Source organism: Mesoplodon bidens, assembly GCF_964165515.1.
Source record: "Mesoplodon bidens genome assembly, chromosome: 3".
Lineage (NCBI taxonomy): Eukaryota > Metazoa > Chordata > Mammalia > Artiodactyla > Ziphiidae > Mesoplodon > Mesoplodon bidens.
The window spans coordinates 169,245,244-169,269,243 of record NC_138178.1 but is presented as its reverse complement, the minus strand read 5'-3'; the positions used below and the strand labels follow the sequence as shown (position 1 = coordinate 169,269,243).

The 24,000-nt window shown below is 37.7% G+C and overlaps 1 protein-coding gene across 8 annotated transcripts in view; it reads left to right on the top strand.

Moving 5' to 3' along the window:
* DICER1 (dicer 1, ribonuclease III) overlaps positions 1-24,000 on the top strand; it is a 71,163-nt gene that overhangs the window by 24,661 nt on the left and 22,502 nt on the right. For 6 of the 8 annotated variants that reach the window (XM_081229138.1, XM_081229137.1, XM_081229135.1 and 3 more), the window contains 13 exons: positions 2,453-2,641; positions 3,290-3,452; positions 4,406-4,536; positions 5,481-5,615; positions 6,069-6,229; positions 8,321-8,489; positions 9,754-10,226; positions 15,956-16,088; positions 17,326-17,568; positions 18,148-18,302; positions 20,897-21,029; positions 22,016-22,091; positions 22,763-22,902. In XM_081229138.1, coding sequence (XP_081085264.1) covers positions 2,498-2,641; positions 3,290-3,452; positions 4,406-4,536; positions 5,481-5,615; positions 6,069-6,229; positions 8,321-8,489; positions 9,754-10,226; positions 15,956-16,088; positions 17,326-17,568; positions 18,148-18,302; positions 20,897-21,029; positions 22,016-22,091; positions 22,763-22,902 — 2,256 coding nt within the window. In that variant the 5' untranslated portion in view covers positions 2,453-2,497. The remainder of the gene's footprint in view (positions 1-2,452; positions 2,642-3,289; positions 3,453-4,405; positions 4,537-5,480; positions 5,616-6,068; positions 6,230-8,320; positions 8,490-9,753; positions 10,227-15,955; positions 16,089-17,325; positions 17,569-18,147; positions 18,303-20,896; positions 21,030-22,015; positions 22,092-22,762; positions 22,903-24,000) is intronic. The other 2 variants (XR_014015415.1, XM_081229132.1) reach the window with 1 other exon arrangement.

Genomic DNA, 24,000 nt, shown 5'->3' with positions numbered 1-24,000 from the left:
ATTTTCATAGTTTTTCTTTGTACTGATACTGATAATTTTTGAAGAATATAGTTCCCCCTTAAGAAAATGGAACAACAACAAAAAAGGAACATTCTTCTATTTTTTAGACTATTCTACAAACAGACTTTATTTTTAAACTACTTTATATAGTCTATAATAAATTTTTAAACATTTAAATATTTATAAATAGACTTTTTTAGGCTATTTTTTAGACTGTTCTAAAGATAGAACATTCATTTATTTTTTAGACTATTTTCTGGCACTGTCATTATTATTAATGTTGTCTACGTGAAAAGAAATGATGACCGTGATAAGGAGGAGGGTTCCTGCTGTACATGGTTTCTGGAGGTGGAAGAAGTGTGTTTGGGGATTTACACTGCTGCCCTCTTTTCTTTCTCCTTTTAAAATTTCCATCCACCACCAGGATTTACGCTTCTTTCCTGATCCCTTGCACCATGTCTTTGTTTGGTCTTGGGTTAACATTTGGATTGGGTGAAAAGTGAGGTGTCAGGCTTAACAGTGATAAATCATCCTCCCAGTAAGCAGCCTGGAGTAATGAAGGAGAAGTACAGTTGTCCTTCAGTACCCACGGGAGTTGGTGCCAGGTCCCCTGCAGATGCCAGAATCCATGGATGCTCACGTCCCTTGCATAGTACAGTTGGCTCTCCGTATCTTTGGATTCATCCAACCAAGGGTAGATTCGACCTGCCGGTGTGGGACCCGCGGATGAGGAGGACCGTAGAGATATCCCAAGAATGGTAGGCAGGTGGGAAGTGCCTGCAAATCTCTTGGGCCTTCAGCGTGACCTGCTGGATCTTAGGAATTTAGGTAAAATAGCCTTCCGCTTCAGGTTCTCTGCAGCGGTGTGAAGAAGCTTGAATGATCAACCTGAGGGTGTTTATCCGGTGGGCCTGTAGAATTGAGAGAAGTGAATGCTGAGTGTAAAAGGGGTAAAAGGAAAGGCTGTTGGGACTTTGATTCAGTAGAGAGTGAGCACATTAGTTCTCATGAAAGACATAGTTCTGCCTCACCCAGGCAAAACAATGACCTGATCGTTGTTCATAACGTACTCTGGAATGCTGCGCTTGCCATCTTCCTCTGAGAGGGATAATGAGAACGGTTGTGCTGTCTGGTCCACGGGCACGCCTGCCTTGCTGAGGTCCTTCTCCCTGCAGCCATTTGCCCCTTTACCATTTACTTGAGATCCTACTTGTATTACCAGGATGTTGAAAATTCTTGTCAACTGAATTGAGCTCTGAAATCAGAATTTGGTATTATACCTATGCGTAAAAGAGACTCTACTCTGGAGACTTCTTGTTGGATTAGCTGCAACAATTTAAGTCACTGTGTTGTACAATGACTATAAATTTAACAGGTCAAGAGATTCAGAGTTTTTGTTGTTAAGGAACAAAGAGTGGGGATTCTTTCTTTCCAGTGTCATAGAGTAATAATAACAATGAACACTGCAAAGCAGTACAAGGGAGAAAATTCCCTTCTCCAAGGCAGGTAAATTCTGCTGATGATGGACTTTCACGTAGAGATTTGAAACCCTCTCTCTGCAGGTTAGGAATTTTAAAAAGGCTGAATTATTATTTTCTCATTTTACATAATCATTTTTATCTTTGGGGAAGAATATATGCGATATAGAAGAGTCCTTAGATACCATGAAATAACTTTTATTTCACAGAATGGTGTTGCCTTGTTTTAATTTATCTAGGATATGAATAATTGTAAAGATACATATGTAAATGGTTGAGCAGCTGTGCAGTTGTGATAGGTTGTCAATTGAGAAGAATGACCTTCTGTGTTTATGGGCCTTGACAAAATGACCAGATGTTGGCAGGCATTTGAATCCTTCCTGTGTGCAGGCACAGGGCGAAGTGCCTTCCATACAGTTTTCTCATTATTTTATCAATAGTAGCATCATAGAATTTACAAAGAATGTTTGAAATATATTTACGTATGTATTTACATGTTTTGTATATATATACATGTATTTTAAAGGACATCAATACTGTACGTATTTTCTCTTAAAGGTATATTATGGACACAGTTCTGTGTCAGTAAATACAGGTCTGTCTTATCTTATGGATGTATAGTATTCTATTTTAAGACTAGACCATAATTTACTTAGCTAATTTTTGATTAATTCATTTTAAGGTTATTTCTTGTTCTTAAGTAATAATGCAGCAATAAATATTCATGTGTTCACCTCTTTGTGCAGCTGCCTAATTCTTTTAGACAGGTTTCTAGGTGTAGAATTGCTGGGTTGGCGAGTACAGAATGCTTGACTTTTAAAACGATCCTCTTAGATCACGAAAAAGCTAAAACAATTATGAAGAGTTTGAAAAGGCCCCTAGGAATGATATTCTGATGTTCCTCTTGTTTCTGTGCTTTCTTTTGTTTTTAACCCTGCATGGTTGTGTAATGGTATTCTTTTTCCCTTTTGTAGTAAGCTGTGCTAGAACAAAAATGCAATGAAAGAAACACTGGATGAATGAAAAGCCCTGCTTTGCAACCCCTCAGCATGGCAGGCCTGCAGCTCATGACCCCTGCTTCCTCACCAATGGGTCCTTTCTTTGGACTGCCATGGCAACAAGAAGCAATTCATGATAACATTTATACGCCAAGAAAATATCAGGTACTAATGAGAACACTAATACTGGAGCATTTTCACTAAAATGGAATAAATTAGCATATAGTTGACACAACTTATATAAAACTCCTTTACCTTTTCAAGCTTTCCTCTTCTGATTAATTTTCTCATTCCAGATACTTTTTTTTTTCTTAATAGTCCTTTTCTTTTCTAACATCTGCTGGGTAATTGATTTGATAGTTTTATTGGTGAAATTTCTTTTTCTCTTTTTTTTTTTCCCCTGTGAAAACCTCACTGTTCCTTAGTATCTATTTGGGTGTGTCTGTCCTCATGATCTGGGTAGAAATTGAGATTGGTTTGAACAACCTTGGACTGGCAGAAGAACCGTGGTTATAGTCATTTCAGTTCTTATTATTCTAGAGACGTTTTCTGTCCCTGTGAAAATAATTCTTAAAGCAATCGTAAGTGCCATTTCAACACATTTACACAGCACAGCTATGTGTAACCGGTATTGTAATGCCTCTGATGATTATTCTCATATAAAGATGTAGAACGTATGCTTTTGGAAGGGGCAGATTTGTTGGAGGAAGATTTTAGAAAACTGAAATTTTCTGAATTAAAACAAATCCCATTTCCTAAATTCTGTCCTTAGATAAGAAGTGTATAATCTGGTTTTTCCCACTGTATTTCTAGGTTGAACTGCTTGAAGCAGCTCTGGATCATAATACCATAGTCTGTTTAAACACTGGCTCAGGGAAGACGTTCATTGCAGTACTACTCACTAAAGAGCTCTCCTACCAGATCAGGGGAGACTTCAACAGAAATGGCAAAAGGACGGTGTTCTTGGTCAACTCGGGTAATAAAAAATTATGTTATCAAATGGTGTGGAGGAAAACTGGATGAGATTTTAGGGTTAAGCAGATTTGTTCTGTGGGTATTAAACTCTTGAAAGTATAGAGAGGTTGATGAATAATGTGTTTGTTGAAGCAGAAATATCATTCTGTCTTATTTCTTAACTTTACAGTATTTCTCTTAAATGTTAGTCGTCTTACTTCATAGGTGTTAAACTTCAGTTTTTTTCTAAAACGTACTTGCATTTAATTCTGATTCTGCATCTCTTCTGAAGGATTACTTTCAGAATATAATCTGATCTGAGTAGTTATTTTTGTTTTTGATGTTTTAACTTCACAAAGTGTATCAAAAGGTGCTTGATTATGAAATAGGTAACTTTGATTTATGATCTTGCTACACCAGTTGTAGAAAGAAAGTTAGATATTCAGTAAGAGTTTAAAGTACTGGTTTTTATGTGTTTGGGATTAGATATTAAACTAAAAAGTACAAAATGTGAACATAAACTGCTCAGGTACTAATATAACCACGTCACTCCTCTTCTTTTTTTTTAGATTGTCTCAGCATGTGATGTTCTCATGTGCTTTAAATACATATTAGTCTGTCTTATTTCTTGGTGATACAATCTGATTTTATTGAAGAAAACAGGAAGGGTGGACCTGGAGTAGTTGCCATTCCAACCTAGAAATTATATTCTTAGATTGGGGAAAAACACCTTTAAAGAAGGAAGGTGGTATAGGGCTCTCTGAAGTGAATGACAGAGGGTGGGGTGGTGAGTCTAATAAGTGTGTTTTGGAGATAACTGTGAAAATATGATTTTAAATTGGCTATCTAAAAAATTGGTGGTTCGGTGTAATATATAATAATAAGGATTTCCTTAACTGTTTAACTGTTAGTAGTCCAGAGAGCCATTTAGGGAAGAGTTCTCGTATTCACACGGCATATTATATTTGTAATCAGCAAACCAGGTTGCTCAACAAGTGTCAGCTGTCAGAACTCACTCAGATCTCAAGGTTGGGGAGTACTCAAACCTGGAAGTAAGTGCATCTTGGACAAAAGAGAAATGGAACCAAGAGTTTACTAAGCACCAGGTAAGACTTGTAGAGAATTTTCACTTAGTAAATCTGTACAGGTCCTTGGTTTATAAGATGATCTGTATATATGTTTTGGTTGTCCTTATTAGGTTTGAAAACTCTACTTTTCTGTACTTTGTCAGCCTAGAAGCTAGCCCTCATGCATTTTCTTACTATATTATCTCATCCTAAAGCCAAATAAATTACTGACATGTATTGCTCTTATTTGATAGAAAAGAAACAGCTTTTACAGTATGATTTACTTGCTTGAAAAACACAAATTCCTATGACCTATTTCCGTCTTGCAGATAACTTGCTTTCAGAAAGTTTACTCTTGAGTTAAATGTCTTGAAACTGGAGACATTTCTTGGTTGAGATCTTAGCGTCTTTGATGGAAGACTTCCTCTTAGACGTTTCTATGTAGCCAGCTTGTGTTGAGGGCCTTTCGTGTGTTGGATCTGAAGTGGTTAAGAGATGCTTCCTAACTAACCTCAAGCAGTCCCCAGTTTGCTAGTATGTCTTACATATTGGGTTAAGCCCTCATTAATAAAGCACTTAAAATCCACAGAATGATAAGTCCCTATCTTCTTCCAGAAAACCTTGTCAGTTTGATGGGGAAAAACTGTGCGAATTGTTTTGTGACCTGATAAAACTGATAGGTCTTATCAGTCAAAATTATGGCTGTAGGAACCTAAAAACCTGAAGTAGATTTAGTAGATTTATCATAAAAACATGGTCTCCATTATCAAAGTTTTTTTTCTTGTCTCTTTCCATGTTTTCCTAATTTTACACCTTGGTTCTCAAGTACGAGCTTCCATACGTTGAGGATTTGGGTTTTAATTTTTACTGATGAGTTTCTTAATCTTCACATAAAATACAGTGGTTCCATAATCTGATTTCATAGAAGTGTGTCCAGGCAGGTGAATGGCATGTGTTGTATACTGATAGCAGTTTTATTTTAGGTTCTTGTTATGACTTGCTATGTCGCCTTGAATGTTTTGAAAAATGGTTACTTATCACTATCAGACATTAACCTTTTGGTGTTCGATGAGTGTCATCTTGCAATCCTAGACCACCCCTACCGAGAAATTATGAAGGTAAGTTTTTAGATTTTATCAGTCTTAATAATGCAGGTCGAATTACTGAGTATAAGCAATGTTTTTATAGATCAAAAGCAGTATTAGTTACCAGTTTTGGGAACTTGGTTCCAGTGGAGGAATGAATGAATGAATATTAAATTAATGTTCATTTAAATCCATAACCTATAATATTAAACTGTAATACATGTATAACAGGTTCTAAATCTATAATAAAAATTTAAACAAATCAATAAATTATATGATCTATCGTAAGTGAATTACATAATCCATCATAGCATATTTAAATGTTCCTTTTTGATAAACTGATCTTTTAAACAAGCTACAGTAATTCTGTAAGTGATGCTCTTAGTATTTGTTAGGTCTTCTTGACATGTTTTGTTAGGATGCAGTCTCTTTGGTTAGGGCCTTGCAAAATGAATTCCTTACTGTCAGTATCTTTTGTTATGTTAGCTCTGTGAAAATTGTCCATCATGTCCTCGTATTTTGGGACTAACGGCTTCCATTTTAAATGGGAAATGTGATCCAGAGGAATTGGAAGAAAAGATTCAGAAACTGGAGAAAATTCTTAAGAGTAATGCTGAAACTGCCACTGACTTGGTGGTCTTGGACAGGTATGCACTTAGTATTGACTTGGCTTTAATGAGACCTGTTCTGACAGTGTTAGGCCCTCAGTCTCAGTGCCTTGCAGATAGACTCTAAGAGAACAAATGGCTCTTAAAAGGAGAGAGCAAGACTAAGAATTCCTCATCAGGACGGTCATCTTCGAATGCAGGAATCTGACGTCATGTCCACAGAGAGTAACGGAGGAGTTTCTGCCTTAAGAGGAAATGTCGCAGGAGCGCGGGCCCATCCTATCTGCTGGTGTTGACGAGGACTGGGAACTCAGGAAATCGGCGTCCTTTTCTGTCAGCGTGGACACTTCGTTGTTCTGACCCACGTGTCCCACATGATGCTTTGAAAGAGCATTTATTTCTTTACAGGATTCAATATTTTACAACCTGCTTTAAAATAATAGGAAACCCCCTGTAGTTTTTTTTTTTTTTTTTTCCGGTACTCAGGTCTCTCAGTGTTGTGGCCTCTCCCGTTGCGGAGCACAGGCTCCGGACGCTCAGGCCCAGCGGCCATGGCTCACGGGCCCAGCCGCTCCGTGGCATGTGGGTTCTTCCCGGACCGGGGCACGAACCCGTGTCCCCTGCATCCGCAAGCGGACTCTCAACCACTGCGCCACCAGGGAAGCCCCACCCTCTAGTTTTGAAAGTGGGTATGAATTTCTGAGAAGATGTTTTTATGACTTTGAGGTTTGTCTCTTTTCGAAGGGGTTGCTATTTCGAGTTTCATTAAAACGTGCAGACACAAACAGCCTTTTTGATCTAAGTTGGTGGAAGTGAGCGTATATAAATGAGGTTTTAAAATAAATATAACTAATTTAATACATATTAAAATACCCTTATTAGATATAGCCTTTAACAAGGTTAAAGATTACCAAGTGGTGGTTCTTAGAACAGTTAGAATAGAGATGACTTATTTCTCAGGTTATGAAGTTAAATCACACATGGGTTTTGAGTACTGGCGCCACTGATTGTAAGCCATGTGACTTCAAGTGAGTCATTTATTGTTCCTGAGCCTGTAAAATGGCATTAGTGGTTTCAAGGGATTCTTTGATGATCAGTTACATTGACATGGAAAACACCTTGCGGTGTACCTGTCATTTAGTAGGATTTTGGAGAGAGTTCTCTTTGTGGAGTGAGGTGAAAAGGTGACTTGTAGATTCATGAAACTTACGAATCCAAATGTAAGGTGAAATACAAATCTCATGGCCTTAAGGACATGCTGTTTCTGATTTTCCTGAGCTAAGACAGTCTATGATGTAGAAGTGAAAGGCTGTACTTTTGTTTTTATCTGACCTGAATTAGATTGGTAGGCCTGTACTACTTGAACTCTTTAGGAGAAGCAGTGGTATTAGAGTGTTTGGGTAAAACTGGTAAGTAATCTATTGAGTCTGGCATTACCTAATTCTCAAAATGTGACTCTTAAAAATTCTCTTTGCGAATGATGAAAACTGTAGTATTTAAATATGTCTTTATTGTATTTCTTTTCCTTAATTAATTATTACATGTGCTTTTAGGATTTTGTGTGTTGTTCTGGTTGTCGTATTATGAAAGTCATGAAAGATCCAAGGAATGATATTGTAATTGACTGAAATTTGGGGGAGCTTTCCTTATGAAGATACGTTAAAAACACATTAAAAGTAAAATTGACATTTGCAAATGCTAAACGTTTTCAAATAGGATGGAAATGGATAAATTTAATGATAACACTTCCTCCCTATGATCTTCTCCCCTCCCCCTTCCCTATTTCTGCCTCTGAGAAATAATCATTATTGAGTTTCTTGACTATTTTGACTAACATTGTTTCTCACTCTGGATGATGCCTAAGGGGGCAAAAGATGAAAGGCTAAACCTAAAAAACAAAATGAAAAACCTGGGATAACAATGCAGTAACAAAATTCATATTGAGACCTAACAGGCAAACATAGTACGGATAGAAGGAGTACCACTTTAGGAACGCTTGTTGTGAGCCTGCTTGTTATTCCAAATGAAAAGAGGAAGTTTCTTTTTTGGTTTAGATATATAATGGATCGTAATGCTGTAGTGAATTTATTGTGTATTGTGTATTGACAACTTTTGTTTCTGATATTAAAGATATACTTCTCAGCCATGTGAGATTGTGGTAGACTGTGGACCATTTACTGACAGAAGTGGGCTTTATGAAAGACTGCTGATGGAATTAGAAGAAGCACTTAATTTTATCAATGACTGTAACATATCTGTACATTCAAAAGAAAGAGATTCTACTTTAATTTCTAAACAGGTAAGCATATACAAAGTAAGTATGGGGAGTATAATAAAAGGCTTCTATTTATTTTTAATGTTGAAATGAATATTCTTCTAATGAGGCTGTTTTATATACGTTTTAGTTTAAGGCCTTGCCTTCTTATCTCTGGACATTTTTCATTGAATGTATCGCATTGGGTTGAGTTTACTATTACCCGACAGACATCTATATTATTAAATATAGACCTCCCTGGTTTAAGGAGATGTCATGATTATTTAAGTATAAGAAATGAGTCCAGTTTTTTTTTTTTCTTGGTCAGATGAATTAGTTCCTGATCAAACCCCTGGGCTGAATGAATTCTGCTCTTTCTTTGTATGTAATTGGATATGAGCTCGGCATCCCTGAATAGTGCAGCTTTGAGAAGCAATTCCTTAGGACGGTGCTCTTCAAAGCGTGGGCCCTAGATGAGCAGCTTCCCTCTGGAACTTTTTAGACACGCAGATGACAGGCCCCACCCTTGACCTGCTGAGTTTGAAGCTCTGTGGGTGGGGTCCAGCTGTCTGAGATTTGACAAGCCCTTCAGTTATCCCGATGCCATTAAAACTTGAGAACCATTGTCCCAGGACTTTGCAGCCAGTTGTGAAAGTTAGCACTGTATTGAATCTAAGTCTTAATTCTCTCCTGCTGATTTTTTTCTGGAGCAGCAGTGCCCAGCCTCTGCTCAACACTTGTCTTCTCATTAAGTCCATGTTCAACCCAGTGTGTCTTTTACTTGCCTGCTAGCTTTAATATGGATTTACATTCTGCTCTGAGCTAGGCTTGTAAGATGTGGCACTCTGGGCATAGATAAAGTTCAAGGAAAATTGTTTTGCTTTTCTTTGATACCTAAAATAAAATTACATACTCTGTTGCATTTGCATATACATATATATGTATATTCTGCTACATAGTTCTTTGCATATTTACCTGGAAGTAAATGACTCAGTTGTACTTCTAACTAATGACAGTTCTAAAATTGCTTTATTAACTGTATACAATTGCACCTTTTAATTTCTCTTATTGGATTATTTTCGCTGGGGAAAACAAAAGGATGGTTCTGGGCATATATATGAAAAAGTAGAGCTTGAAAAGACCACTGGCCCTTCCCCCTAACCTTGGGGAATTAACCTCAGTGTTTATATTAGACGGGTAAGTTTATTTTGAAGGGCAGACTAAAGATAACTTAAATCCCAGTTAACCTCCATATGAAAATAACTGCATGATTATTGTTTAGCATTTGGGCCTTTACATTGTTTTGTAGATACTCTCAGACTGTCGTGCGGTATTGGTAGTTCTGGGACCCTGGTGTGCAGATAAAGTAGCTGGAATGATGGTAAGAGAACTACAGAAGTACATCAAACACGAACAAGAGGAGCTGCACAGGAAATTTCTATTGTTTACAGACACTTTCCTAAGGAAAATCCATGCACTATGTGAAGAGCACTTCTCACCTGCCTCACTTGACCTGAAATTTGTAACTCCTAAAGTAATAAAACTGCTCGAAATCTTACGCAAATATAAACCGTATGAACGACAGCAGTTTGAAAGCGTTGAGTGGTATAACAACAGGAATCAGGATAACTATGTTTCCTGGAGTGATTCTGAGGAGGAGGAGGAGGACGAAGAAGTGGAAGAGAAAGAGAAGCCAGAGACAAATTTTCCTTCTCCCTTCACCAATATTTTGTGTGGAATTATTTTTGTGGAAAGAAGATATACAGCAGTTGTCTTAAACAGGTAAATCTCTAAGATTAACATTTTTTCCATAGTAGAACAGGCAGCTTTTTGTTTTGTGAAGCGATATGTTGTAATAGCTGTAAGAGCTACCAGAAGGCTTATGTAAGTGTCCTGTACTTGGCACCATCATCGTAACTCATGTGTTGCGCTCTACTGGGATCGACAGGATGTTTATATATACAATAGCTTTCCCCAAAGGCTAGATTTGATATGACTGAGGTTGTTTCCCCTAAAGGATGCTAATAATCTTTTCTAATCCATTAAAACAGAGTGCAAGTGTAGAAAAATTGTTACATTACAGTAAAGCATTCCTTGTTTTATATTAATTGTTAGATTCAGTGAGATATTTATTCACCTGTGACTATGACGTGTTAGGCATTGTGTTGAGCATTTCACACCGAGCCTTCTCCTTCAGGTAATCTTAAAGATAAATTTTATCAGGGTGTTACTGTGGCTAATTTTTCTGTGTTAGCTTTTTTCCTTACCAGATGTCGATTCAAGTTGGCACGTTTGCAGTGAAAAGTTTTTAACAACTGGATTTGAAATTTGGATTGGTTCATAGACTACATATTAAAATTTTCTGAATCAGAAGAAAATAAAAATGTTAGGGAGGAATTCAGAGGATATTGGCAAAGGTGACAGCGAATGCCAATTAGGTAGTGAATTCCCACCCTACCCCCTTCTTCGATAGAAGTGTATTTTTCCTGAATATAGACCCAGCCAGCCAAGGAGCTACACTTCAGATTTGTGTCAAATGGTCACTTAATGTATGGTTCTTTTGACTTGTGGATGGGTGCTCTCCTATTTATAAGGGCCAAAAAGGGTCCTTATTTTGCACTTCAATCTCCTTTTCTCCAAGATCCATTAATTGGCCCGAGTTGATCCCTGAGAGCCTTTTCTGCAAGTATTGATCTCTGAGGAGAAATTAAGCTTTGTTTCCTGAGGTAATTTGGGATTTTTTTTTTTTTTTCAAACTGCTTCTGACTGTTTGGGGGCCTTGAGAACTTACTTGAGTAACGAGAAATTGGACTCTGGGGTAGTCGTCTGGCGGTTTTCAGTCTGGTGATTTTCATAGTCATTGGGCCTGATCCTTATGATGAATATGAAGTAAAATAACTTTAGGTAGTGAATTACATTGGAATCAGAAGTTTAAGGTTGGAAAGGGACTTCACTGACTATCTAATCCAACCCACTTACTTTTATAAAAAAGAGAAAGGCCTCAGGAGGAAAAGTGATTTGCTCTGAGTTAAATTGCCAGTCAGTGGCAGAGACAACTCTAGAATCCTGATATTCTACCTCCCAGTTTTCAGTTCTTTGTATAATCATAATGCCCTTGGGTATGACAGAACACTAAAAACCAGTGCTTTCCAGTGGGAAGGCTGCCAGGAGACAGTCCAGGGAGTACGTATCTGTTCGGGTTGTTTCTTAGAATGGGGGAAAGGCATTTTGGGGGTCAGAAAAGTTTAGTGTTGGCACAGTTGTAAGCCGAGTTATAGACATACTCCCTGCACCCATACAGGATGGTTTAAGAATTAAATAAATTTTCTGGGGCTTGGGGAGAAGTCGGGGTTCATTTTCTTCCTCTCCCCGCTTTTCTGCATGCATTTTTAAGTGTAGAGATGTACCCGCTTTCACTGCAGGAATATTAGCCTGAAAAGGTTTATCAGAAGTCAGTGTTACTTCCTGTTGACTTTGAGGGTCAGATTAGTTGTGATCAACTTTCATAAAATGTGGCTGGAATTCAGTGTTGGATGATGAATCAGGAGCGGTTTGAGGCTTGGCTTTATGGGCAGCTAATTAAATATACAATAGAGGTCTTGTCCCAGTAAGCTTTTTAATAAGCTTAGAAAAACTTCCTGAAATCCAGATTCTTTCCTTCCATCAGTTTAATGGGAGGAAAAACCCGTCTTCAGTGAACAGTTTCATGGGAGTACAAGCTATTGTAATACACAGGCAGTTTTCTACTCTCCTAATTAAAAAAATAAATCACAGCTACTTCTATATATATAATGTAGTATGTGTACAGTCTTCTGTTTATAGTTTTTCTTTTGCCTTTTGTGTTTAGGGCTTTATCATTTATGATTTACCTTTATATATTTTTTAAAATTTCAGAACAGTCCATGAGGGAAGAAGGTAGATGTTTTTACTATATCATAGATGAGGAAAATAACACTCAGTTTGTGACCTCCTAAAATGGTGAAGTATCAAGTGGCAGAAGGTGGTTTCCACTCTCCAAGTCTAGAGCTCTTTTCACTGTGTAATTTACTAGTATTGTGTGACTTTCACCAGTTTTTCCATGTCCTCTTTTAAAATATATATATATATTTATTTATTTATTTAGGCTGCACTGGGTCTTAGCTGCAGTACGTGGGATCTTTGTTGCGGCATGCAGGATCTTTAGCTGCGGCATGCATGTGGGATCTAGTTCCCTGACCAGGGATTGAAGCCAGGCCCCTGCATTGGGAGCGCAGAGTCTTACCCACTGGACCACCAGGGAAATCCCTGTTAATGTCCTCTTTTTAATCCAGGGTGTACCAGAGTTCATTTAGTTGTTATATTTCCCTAATTTCCTTTGGTCTGTTAACAGCGTCTTCTTCGTTCCTTGTTTTTGATGACTTTGATACTCTTGAGGAGTACTGGTCAGGTGGTTTGTAGAAAGCCTCTCAGTTTGAATTTGTCTGATGTTTTTCTCAGGATTACACTGGGTTTTAGGATTTGGAAGAATACTACAGACGGGAAGTGCCCTTCTGGTCACTTCGTCTCAGAGGGATCCATGGTATTAACACGGAACATCACTGGTGATGTTAAACTTCATGTGATTTTGATTGCGTTTGCCAGTTTTCTCCACTGCAAAGTTATTGTTTTTCTCTTTTCTTACTTAATTCTTTGGAAGCAAGTCACCAAATCTAGTTTATCCTGGGGAGGGAGAGATTCAACTTCATTCCTGGAGAGGGGCTTATATATGTATGTTACAGAAATTCTTCTGTAGGAAAGTGTGTCTCTTTTATCCTATTTATCTGTTTATCTTTGTCGAATCATGTTCTTTTATCATTACGAACTCGTGTTTGTTTATTTTATACTTCGGTTATAATCTGATGCTAGTTTTTTTTTTTTTTTTTGTACAAGTTGTTCCACCCTGGGCCACTGGGGGCTGTTTGAGGTCCGCTCCTGTGTCCCTTTGACATGCCCTCATCCTTTTGTTTTTTGAACACTTCCGTACTTTCTGGCACTACAAGATGTTCCAGGCTCATCTTGTATTTTTCTTGCGTAGGATCAGCCATTTCTCCAAGGAGCCCTGGTTCCTTTTATTTCTACTCACTTTATAGGTGTATGTTTTGTGCAAGTTATTTAACTTTTTAAAGTCTCAGCATCTTCATCTATAAAATAGTAATAATACCTCCCTCTCTTACTGGGTTGTTAATAAGAGACGCTGTATATAAAAATGGCAGTCTTACCACCTGACATTGTACTTGGGGAGGCTGTATGCACACACATGCACTGTGACTTGTGGGTCTGTGCCAGCTGCGTTGAGTAAGATACAGAGATTGAGGGTAAGCGTAAACTCTTAGTTTTAAGAGTAAGTTAGGTCTGCTGAATCTAATACAGTTATATTCATAAACTCTTAGTTTTTTATGTCTGCTGAATGTTATACAATTGGCCATTGAATTTTGATGCTTTTAAAGTTACATTTTCTTAGTAGTTAATTTTTGTGGAATTTTACAAAAATTTTGGTTTCAGGTGAGTTTGAAATTAGGAAAAAAATAACCAGTTCTTTGCTATAGATTGTTTGAGAAGCTCTGTGCACTAGAGAACAGCATTCTTTATCAAACAGCTTGCTTGTGGAACAACTCACATAAACTCAGTATAAAATTAAAAGAAACAAATAAGACTCTGTCCCAGCAATTCTGTGGTGCTGTGAAATCTCTAGGCAGTGTGTGTTACTCAGTAACAAGCTCCCTGACAACAGTAGACCTTGTTTTGTTTCTCTGGAAGCCCATAACTTTGCAGGGATTCCTTAAATTTATCTGATAGAGAAATTTTTCTCTTTAAACATTATCAGCATAGGTATATAGAATTCAACTATTGCTTACAAGAGATTTTTTTTTTTTTATTAATGTGCACATTGTTTCTTCTCTTCCTGGCAGTACTGGTGAGAGTCTCATTAAGGAGAAATAAATTTACTTGTAGTGCTTCTGTTTCTCAGCTAGTGAAGTCTACCAGATTTATTTTTTTAGTCAAATTAAAATACATTGTTTACCTAATTAGGAGTAACTTGAAATGCATTTTTTTAAACCCCTTTTATGTTCAAATTGATGCTAATTTACGTAAACTAAAATTTGGAAGTATATATTATTTCTAAGATAATTAATTTCATATTTTAGATTTTGGGGCATGCTGTTTGCATGAAGCACTGTTTTCTGTTACTGATATCATAAGTTTATAATAACTAAATGAATCTTGGAACATATTAAAGAAGTTTCTGATTTTGAACTTTTTAAGTACTTAAACTGTAGAGCAGACTCTCAAACTAACCTAGACACACAAGTGTTTTACTGATTTGGAGGCAGGAAGATATTCTAGATGGCCCTTCAAGGTTTCTTCCAGGGCTTTGATATTAGCCTGTTTCATGTACTTATTGGGGGAAAAAAAAAAAAAGAATGGTTTGACTTAAAAATGCAATTTTCTATTAGGAATTTATACTATGTTGTATGACTTCAGAAGAACCATATGGAATCGCTTAGGTCAGGTGTGGAACCATTTATCCTGTGTGCTGAGTTTTTGAATGTGGATATTTCCAAAATAGCTGTAATGGCAACACTAACTGTTAACCTTCTGCACCCATGTAATGTGAGCCCGTCCTGTAGCTCTTTTCCGTTTCTTAGTGGAGGGCCCGTCTGAGGGGACAAGCTTTCTGGGTTAATACAGAGGTGCAGGCAGAAAGGGGGATGAGCTCGGGAGCATGTGCTCTCTCCTGACAGGATGGGGTGGGAACTCTCTTGGCCTTGCAGTGCCGAAGCTCAGTGGCCTTTTATGCAGAACTGTGGTCAGCGGCCTGCCCAGGGACATGAGCGTTGGGAGTGGAGGTGCTTAGCGGTGGATGGAGGCATCCCTTTCCCTAGAGCCGTGCTTCCAGTGGTACAGGGTGCTGGGGAAAAACTAAAAGAAATAGCGCACTTCTTTTCATGCACAGCTGGAACTCTCTTTCTACATGCAGAGGAGAATGAAGTATTCCTTTGGGGTATTTGGTACTTTGCGTAAGTTTGGCCATGGAGACAAGGGCATGACCATTGCTGCAAGTTGTGTGGGTGCTTAGGGAAGTGTGTTGAGAAAGAGTATGTGTGGTTTTTTCATTATAAGACTTGGACTAAAGCCAAAATACATGAGGAATCCATGTTTCTCTTTGCCTAGTTCTGTCCCCTCCTGGGCCACATTTCTATGAAGGTCATCACTGCCAAATTAGAAAGTTTGAGGGACTGTGACCATTTCATTCATCAGTGTAAATCAGCCCTGTATTTGGTGTTATAAGTATTTGGTCCACAGATCGACGCAGAGAAGAGCGGCAGTGATTTCTTTTTAAGCTAGTTGAAAAAAAAAAATACCAAGACTGTTTTGTTAGGTATGTTGGCAAAAGGATATGTATTTCCATTTTAAGGGAGACCTTACAAACAAAAGTTTAAATTTTTTTCCCTCAGCAGTGCTTAACTTCCAAATGTATATAATTTTCTTAGATTGATAAAGGAAGCTGGCAAACAAGATCCAGAGCTGGCTTACATCAGCAGCAATTTTATAACTGGACATGGCATTGGAAAGAATCAGCCTCGTAACAAACAGATGGAAGCAGAATTTAGAAAACAGGAAGAGGTAACCTAAGTTCAAATAATTGTACAGTAACAGTTTTCAGAACATATACAAACTTTGCCCATAGAAACTTCCTTTCTTTATAGTTCCTCTGCATTTTTTTGGTAATATAGAGTACTCGTTCATATAGAAACTAGCCGTCTCCTTTGCGGTAGCTGTATAGTGATTCATACGTTGAGAATCTATCTGGAAAATCAGTTCTGTGTCTTAATTGCCATCACCCATTTTGTTTTCCTTTATTGGGCTGATGGCACACAACTGCATTTTATAGAAAAAGAAAGCTTGTGTAAACTTAACTCCTGTTGACTCCATACGACTCTGAAGCAACAAACTGAAATTTTTTCCTAGAAAGTGTTTTGTTTTCTACTTAAAGTCCTGCCTTGGTTGAATCCTTTAAAAATAACAATATATTTTAAAGATTTTGGCCTAATTTTTTTCATGCTTTTTAAGATTTTGATATAGGAAATAGCATTGTAAAGATGCTAAAACTTAATATAGTGTTCCAGCTTGCAAATAAAAACTTTTTATTTAAAATTTGTTATTTAACTTAAAAGTAGCAGAATAATTCACGTTGAAGTCATTTCTATGTGATAGCTCTGATAATATTCCAAGTTTGGGGAGTCTAATAGCCAGAGTCTGACAGATCAGTTTAAAACCTTCGTATTTAAAACTTTCGTATTTAACTTATTGTGGATTGGGAAATGATGTTACCTTAAATCTAGGATGAAAAAACTTTTCACTTAAAAAAAAAATCATTTCTGATCCCTTAAATGTGTCCCAAGATGCCAGAAAATAAGTAATGCTTTGCTTGTAATTTTTAATTCCAAGTGATTTAGGGATTTTAGTGAAAGAGTTTTGACATCTTTGGAGGGATGTTGGCACAAACTCACAGCCATAAGATCCCATTACGGAGGCTCAGAATAGCAACAGGACTCCAGAAGTGGATTCGTTTGGTCACTTTGGTTATTAAAGAAACCAGCGCCTTCATCTTGAAGGCTGTGATTTGTCCGTGGGTGCTTCTGTGAGATAGAAAGGCACTTTGTTTTTCAAGTCACGTTCAGTTGAAAATGTCACGTGTTCATGCGTCTCGAGTTTTGTGTGATGTTGTCATCCTCTTTATCCTGGCCTGGACTAAGCGTGCTCAGAGTATTGTCAGAAATGACAGTTGTCCCTTAATTTTACTACATTGTTTTCTTTGGAAAATTTCTTAGAATTGCTATCCTTGGTGGATTTTTTTCAGGTACTTAGGAAATTTCGAGCACATGAAACCAACCTGCTTATTGCAACAAGTATTGTGGAGGAGGGTGTTGACATACCGAAATGCAACTTGGTGGTTCGTTTTGATCTGCCCACAGAGTATCGATCCTATGTTCAATCTAAGGGAAGAGCAAGGGCACCGATCTCTAATTATGTAATGTTAGCAGATACAGACAAAATAAGAAGTTTTGAAGAGGACCTGAAAACATACAAAGCTATTGAAAAGGTAAGATTCATGTGTTACCTTTAAGTTGTTTTTATGTGTTTAGAAATAGTTTTTTCTTCAGAGAATAGTCTCAACAGAGCTGTGCAGTGTGTACACTATTAGAAAGTTGAGGGTAATTACACAGAGCCAGCAGTATTTTACAGTAAAATAGCAGTGAAAATGGTCATATGGATTATTGGGGAAGAAGACCTGGAAAGTGTACTGTTCATGTGGACAGTGTAGTAACAGTTGATTGTTTGAGATGCACAGTGATTTGAGAGTGATGACATAGCCCCTATACTCATGAAAGACTGGGGATCGTGTGTGTGTGTGTGTGTGTGTGTGTGCGCGCGTGCGTGTAGAGGTAGGTAAGTACAGTACCTTTTAAGCCTTGTTACCTGTATGGGGAACTTCTCCACACGATTGGAGCTGGAAAGGATTAATTAGGAGAAATTTTCAGCAGCAGGCAACTGTGGAGTATTGAAGTGTATTTAGGAGAGATGTTTCATGTCAAGAGAGCTTTTTCTGTAGGTACAGAAGCAGACAACTAATGGCAGAAAAAGCATTTGTTCTCATAAATTCTGTTTTTAAAATGTTCAGATCTTGAGAAACAAATGTTCCAAGTCAGTTGATACCGGTGAGACTGACAGTGAGCCTGTTGTGGATGATGATGATGTTTTCCCACCATATGTGTTGAGGCCCGATGATGGTGGTCCACGAGTCACAATCAACACGGCCATTGGACACATCAATAGGTATGGCATCAAATCATTTGCATGGAAAGCCTGTGAGAATTGCTAGATTTAAGTCTAAACCTATAAGTATTGTGTCGTTTACTTTTTGCAAACAATCACCAGTCTTTCTACTTAGGGCCTGTGATACTTTGATGAGAGAAGGAAAAGAAGTTGCTTTTTTTTGTTCATTGTTCTTTTTTGTCAGAAGGCAAAACCAGTGTTGCATAGTAATAAATGTTTAATTCTCATTGGCAAGGCTGACATAATGAAGGCATCTGTATTTTAATTAGATTGAAATTAATTTTGCAACACTCACTCTTCTTTTATAAATCTTGAAACTTGTTTTGTGTCATGAATGTTGGTGGATATTGAATTTTCCATTAGCAGTAATGGAAGATTATGATAAATTAACCTTTTTTTTTTTTTTTTTTTTGAGTATGTTCTGTTTTACTTTGTCCTGAGTTGGTGATAACATTTCCAAGAACTAAGAAAAGCAGATACCTAGCTGGATTATGTAGCAGGATAAATTTTGTGCAGAGGCAAAATAAAGGAGCAGAAAACATAAGATTTTCTTTTTAACTTTTTATTTTGAAACAATTTTAGACTTTAAAATATTGCAAGAGTACTACAGAGAACTCACATATACCCTTCACCCAGAGAGACCCATTCAAGTTTCACGAGAATGTTCTTGGAGTGAAAGGGTCCAGTCCAGGATCGTGGGTTGTACCCATTTTCCTCATCTCTCTGGTCTCCTTCAACCTGGAACCATTCTTCAGTCTTTCCTTGACTTTAATGACCTTGAAACTTCGGAAGATGACAGGCCAGTCATTTCTCAATTTGGGTTTATTTGATATTTTCTCATGATTAGACCCAGGTTATGTGTTTTCGGCCAGCATATCATGGAAGTGATGCTGCGTTCCTTTCATTCTCTCTAACGGGGTCACTCAGTGTTTATTTGTCCTCTTACTATGGTGGTGACTTTGATCACTTACGTAAGGTCTGCCCGCTTTCTCTACTGTAAAGTTGCCTTTTTCCCCTTTATAATTAGTGACTATTACATGGGGAGATATTTTGAGATTATATGAAATTTATTCCTCTTCCCAGTTTCACCCATCAGTGTCAGTACTCAATTGATATTTCTTGCCTGAATTGATTATTTCTGTGATGTCTGCAAAATGGTGGTTTTCCGATTGCATTATTCTTTCTGTATTTATTGTCATTTTACTGTGAGGAAGAGCTTTCTCTTCTCTCCGTTTATTTGTTCCTTTTATTTTTTTATCCAATGTGAATTAATGGGCTCCTGTTTTATTCAGTCATTTATAGTCTTCTACTATCATTTATTTTGTTGTTAAAATTGTGTAAAATTTGGCTGGTGGGGGCGCCTTCATTCTAGCTTCTATGTCTTTTTAGCATGTCACTATTATTCTTTGAACATTTCTGTATTTTATGGCACACTAAGATGTTCTAGACTCATAATTTCCCTGCCCCAGCCTAGATATTGGCTATTTCTCCGAAAGGTCCTGGTTCCTTTTAGTGGAGAATGAGTCGTGTTTAGAAACCAAGATCTGCGCACTCGGTGTGTTCACTGCCTCGGGAGTATTACTGCTACCAGGCTGTTTAGTAGATGGAGCTAGAAAATGTTTATACCTATTCACATACACGTTTATATAAACATTTGTATAAATACACGTTTGTAGTTATTTCTGTACCTGACTACCTGTCTGCTGTTAACTCCATTTTTTAGTATGACACCAGAGGGTTTATTCTAGCTTCCCTTTTTTCCATCTTTGTTCCTGGCTTTTTTAATAGTGAGGAATCGAATTCCCATTGTCCTCAAAATAATTACTTGACTGTTCAGTCTCCCTATATGTAGCAGTCTGCAGGGCTGCCGCCATGTTTAGGTGCCCTCATTGCACAGGTCCGGACCTTGCAGGGTTGCTGCCCATTCCGCTGCCCTCCTTGCATGTGTCCTGGCCCCCACTGGGTTGGCTTCCTGTCCCAGCACCCTCCTGACTTGGGCCCCAGCTCCCTCGAGGCTGGCTTCTTGCCCTGCTTGCAGTGCTCTCCTTGTGCTGCCGCTGGGTGGTCGTCTTGTTCTGCTGCCCTCCTTTGTGTGAACACTGGGCCCGCTTCTGATGCCTTCCTTGCATAGACCCCAGTAGTTGGGGGCAAATGTAAGATCATTAAGGAACAAACACTGGCAGTTTATTCCCTTAACGGATTCTGAACAATACTTTCTGCACAGTCCAGACATAGCACTAGACGTATATGGCTATTTATATCCAAATTTCAATTTCAGTGAAAATTAAATAAAGTAAAAAATGTAGTTCTTTAGCTGCCCTTGCCACATTGCACGTGCTCAGTGGCCTCCCTGTCAGACAGCACAGATACAGAAAGAACATCATTGCAGAACGTTCCATTATGTATATAAATGTACTGTTCCATCTTATTGAAAGTTTGAAGCAGTGAAGCTCAGACTCCACATATAAATACCAATCCAGTAGAGGGGAAGAGGGGCATAAAAAAACCAAACTTTAGAATGTGAATATCAGTAAAAATTTTTTCCTCTGTTTCTCAGTTGTAGACTCAGCATCAGAATTTCTTTTTCTTCACAGATACTGTGCTAGATTACCAAGTGATCCGTTTACTCACCTGGCTCCTAAATGTAGAACCCGAGAGTTGCCTGATGGTACATTTTATTCAACTCTTTATCTGCCAATTAACTCACCTCTTCGAGCCTCCATTGTTGTAAGTTTAGAAAAAGAAATGATTGTGCCTTAAAATATGTGATTAATGGATTTGTTTTCAGCTTCTCTAAGGCTATTCAAGTTACAGGTAAATTTGGCTTTAAATCTACTTTAAAAAGTAAATTTGTAAATCTCTTTTGTAGTCAACTATATGTTCAAATCTTCAATAGACTATATAATTTGTAGACTCCCAGAATTAGATTAGATGACCTCTGAAGTTTCGTTTAAGATCTTACTACTATAAACATTTCTGGCAGAATCATTGAGCTGTGGCTTAGATACTTACAGTGACACAGAATTCATTAAATGCAGCTGGGTTGCTCTAGTTATTTTGTTGTTGACTTGAAAATCAGCCTTTGTGTAACTGCTATCCTTAGTCTCAATACTGATATATTAAATTCTTACTAAAATTTAAATTCATCAAACTTGTAAAATCTTAGTTATAACTATGTAGGTTTTACTGGGCAGGCTTTTTAAAAAATAATTAATTAATTAATTAATTTTGGGCTGCGTTGGGTCTTCGTCGCTGCGCACAGACTTTCTCTAGTTGCTGCGAGTGGGGGCTTCTCTTGTTGCAGAGCACGGGCTCTAGGCGCATGGGCTTCAGTAGTTGTGGCACGCGGGCTCGGAAGTTGTGGCTCGCAGGCTGTAGAGCACAGGCTCAGTAGTTGTGGTGCACGGGCTTAGTTGCTCCGCAGCATGCGGGATCTTCCTGGCCCAGGGCTCGAACCCGTGTCCCCTGCATTGGCAGGCGGATTCTTAACTGCTGCGCCACGTGGGAAGCCCTGGGCAGGATTTTTAAAGATGGCTCTTCAAATTATGGAGATTAGGATTTTTTAAAACTTGCTGACGTTTTTCAGAATGAAACTTTGTTCTGGTAAATTTCAACTTTAAAGATTTCGGGGTAGAGGTTTCATATATGTTTTACGCACTAATGATAATACAGCTTCTTGCATATATAATGGGCACCTTTTTTGTTACTTTCAGGGTCCCCCAATGAGCTGTATACGATTGGCTGAAAGAGTCGTAGCTCTCATTTGCTGTGAAAAACTGCACAAAATTGGTAAGAGTGTTGGAAAGGCACATGTAAATAAAAATAAAGTTAAAAACACTGTAAAACAAAAGCACATCAAGGGCTTTATAGGTGCCTAAGGATTTTGCGGGCTGTGAACTTGTTGCTCTTGGTGTGCTTTGGTGAAGATAGATGTAAGTGTGATGTAACTGAAGATCCTGTGTAAGATGGAGGAGCTCTGTTTTCCACAGCTTAACAGCTACAATTTATTTGCTCCCATTTCCTGACCTCTTTTCAGTATAGAAATACATAAAAAGGTCTTCTAGTAACTGTTGAATCATGAACTTTGTGTTTTGTGTTTTAATGTATCGGTCTCAAATTAGTCTCTGTTAGTGTACAAATTAAAACTTTTTTTTTAATGGGAAGACTCGTTTTCCAGTGGCATTTGTAAAGGGATGACGTGTGCTATTTTTCTGTTCATGTTTTTATTTTTTAATCTTAGAACAGAATTTATAATCCTGATCGTACTGAATATACAAATGTCAAAATAGACTTTGCTTTAAGTATCACATCTGATAACTTTCGTATTTTTAAAAGCACAGATGCTTTAGTTTTCATGACTTTTCCAGTTGCTTCCTAACATAGTGCTGTTCTGGATTATTCACTGATGAGTTAGAGAGGCAAAATCAGGATTGTTTGTTAATTCTCTTTAAATTTCTTAGGCGAACTGGATGACCATTTGATGCCAGTTGGGAAAGAGACTGTTAAATACGAAGAAGAGCTTGATTTACATGATGAAGAAGAGACCAGTGTTCCAGGAAGACCAGGCTCCACAAAACGAAGACAGTGCTACCCAAAAGCAGTTAGTATTGGTTAGAACTGAGCAAAAATCTACCCTTTCTGACTTTATTTCTTGCTGTATCAAGTCCAGATTCCTTTGCTTGGCTTCCCAAAACCCTTGTAATTTTGCTCCCTCTGGATCTCAGCTCATTTCCCTCCCTCGTTCACAGCTTCTCTCAGATCAGCCCCTTTGCTGCCATGTGTACACTGTGTACTCGTTCTCATTTCAGACATTGCTTTTGTTTTTCTTCTCAAAACGATTCCTGGACTCATCTATCAGATTCTATCCAGAGTGCATTAATTTCATTTAAAGAGACGTTCTTTGTTTCATTCACTTTAGTGTCAGTGTTCTTGCTTTACCTTATGTTTGGAGCTAAAACAGAGAGGGTGTGTATGATAAAACAGGCAAGTGCCCATCCAGATGAGGGGCACACCAGCAGGTGCAAGCAAGGTGCAAGGATGTGGCTTGACTGGAGTTAAAATTAGTTTTTTCAATGTATTGTGTCTAGCTGGATCTGTGGCGTAGTTCTAGCTGTAACCATACTGGGCTGAAGTACTTATTTAAAAAACATTTGTCAATATTTTTACCTTATAAAAACCCCAAACAGAAGCAAAAATTTGCTGTGTACTTTAATCTTGGCCTAAATGTATGATTTTTTTTTTGTTTTATTTTTGCAGTTTTATTGAGTTTTTACTTTTTTAAAAAAGTTTGCGCCCAGCTAAGCATTTTCAAGATTCAAAATCATGTCAGTTTTTCAAAACTCATGAATTAAGTTATCCGATTTTCTGAAATGCTTATTTCCTCATATCCCATTTTCCTGCTCTAACATTTATCCTAGATTACTGGACTAGTTTCATATGACATCATATGTTATCACCAATAAGTGTTTTGAGAAGCATAGTACTGCTTTGCATCCTGTTTAATTAATAGGTGCATTCTGTATTATCTGATATTCTATTAACTATAACTATCCCATAGCCAGCATTTCTGTACCTTTTAACTGTGGACATAATTTTTTATGTTATTGAGCCTCAGAAACTGCAAGACTATTGGGTGAGGTTGTATGATTGTTGAAAGTTTAGAAGCAATCTTAGTTTAAGTCATGGTTTACTCCTTCAA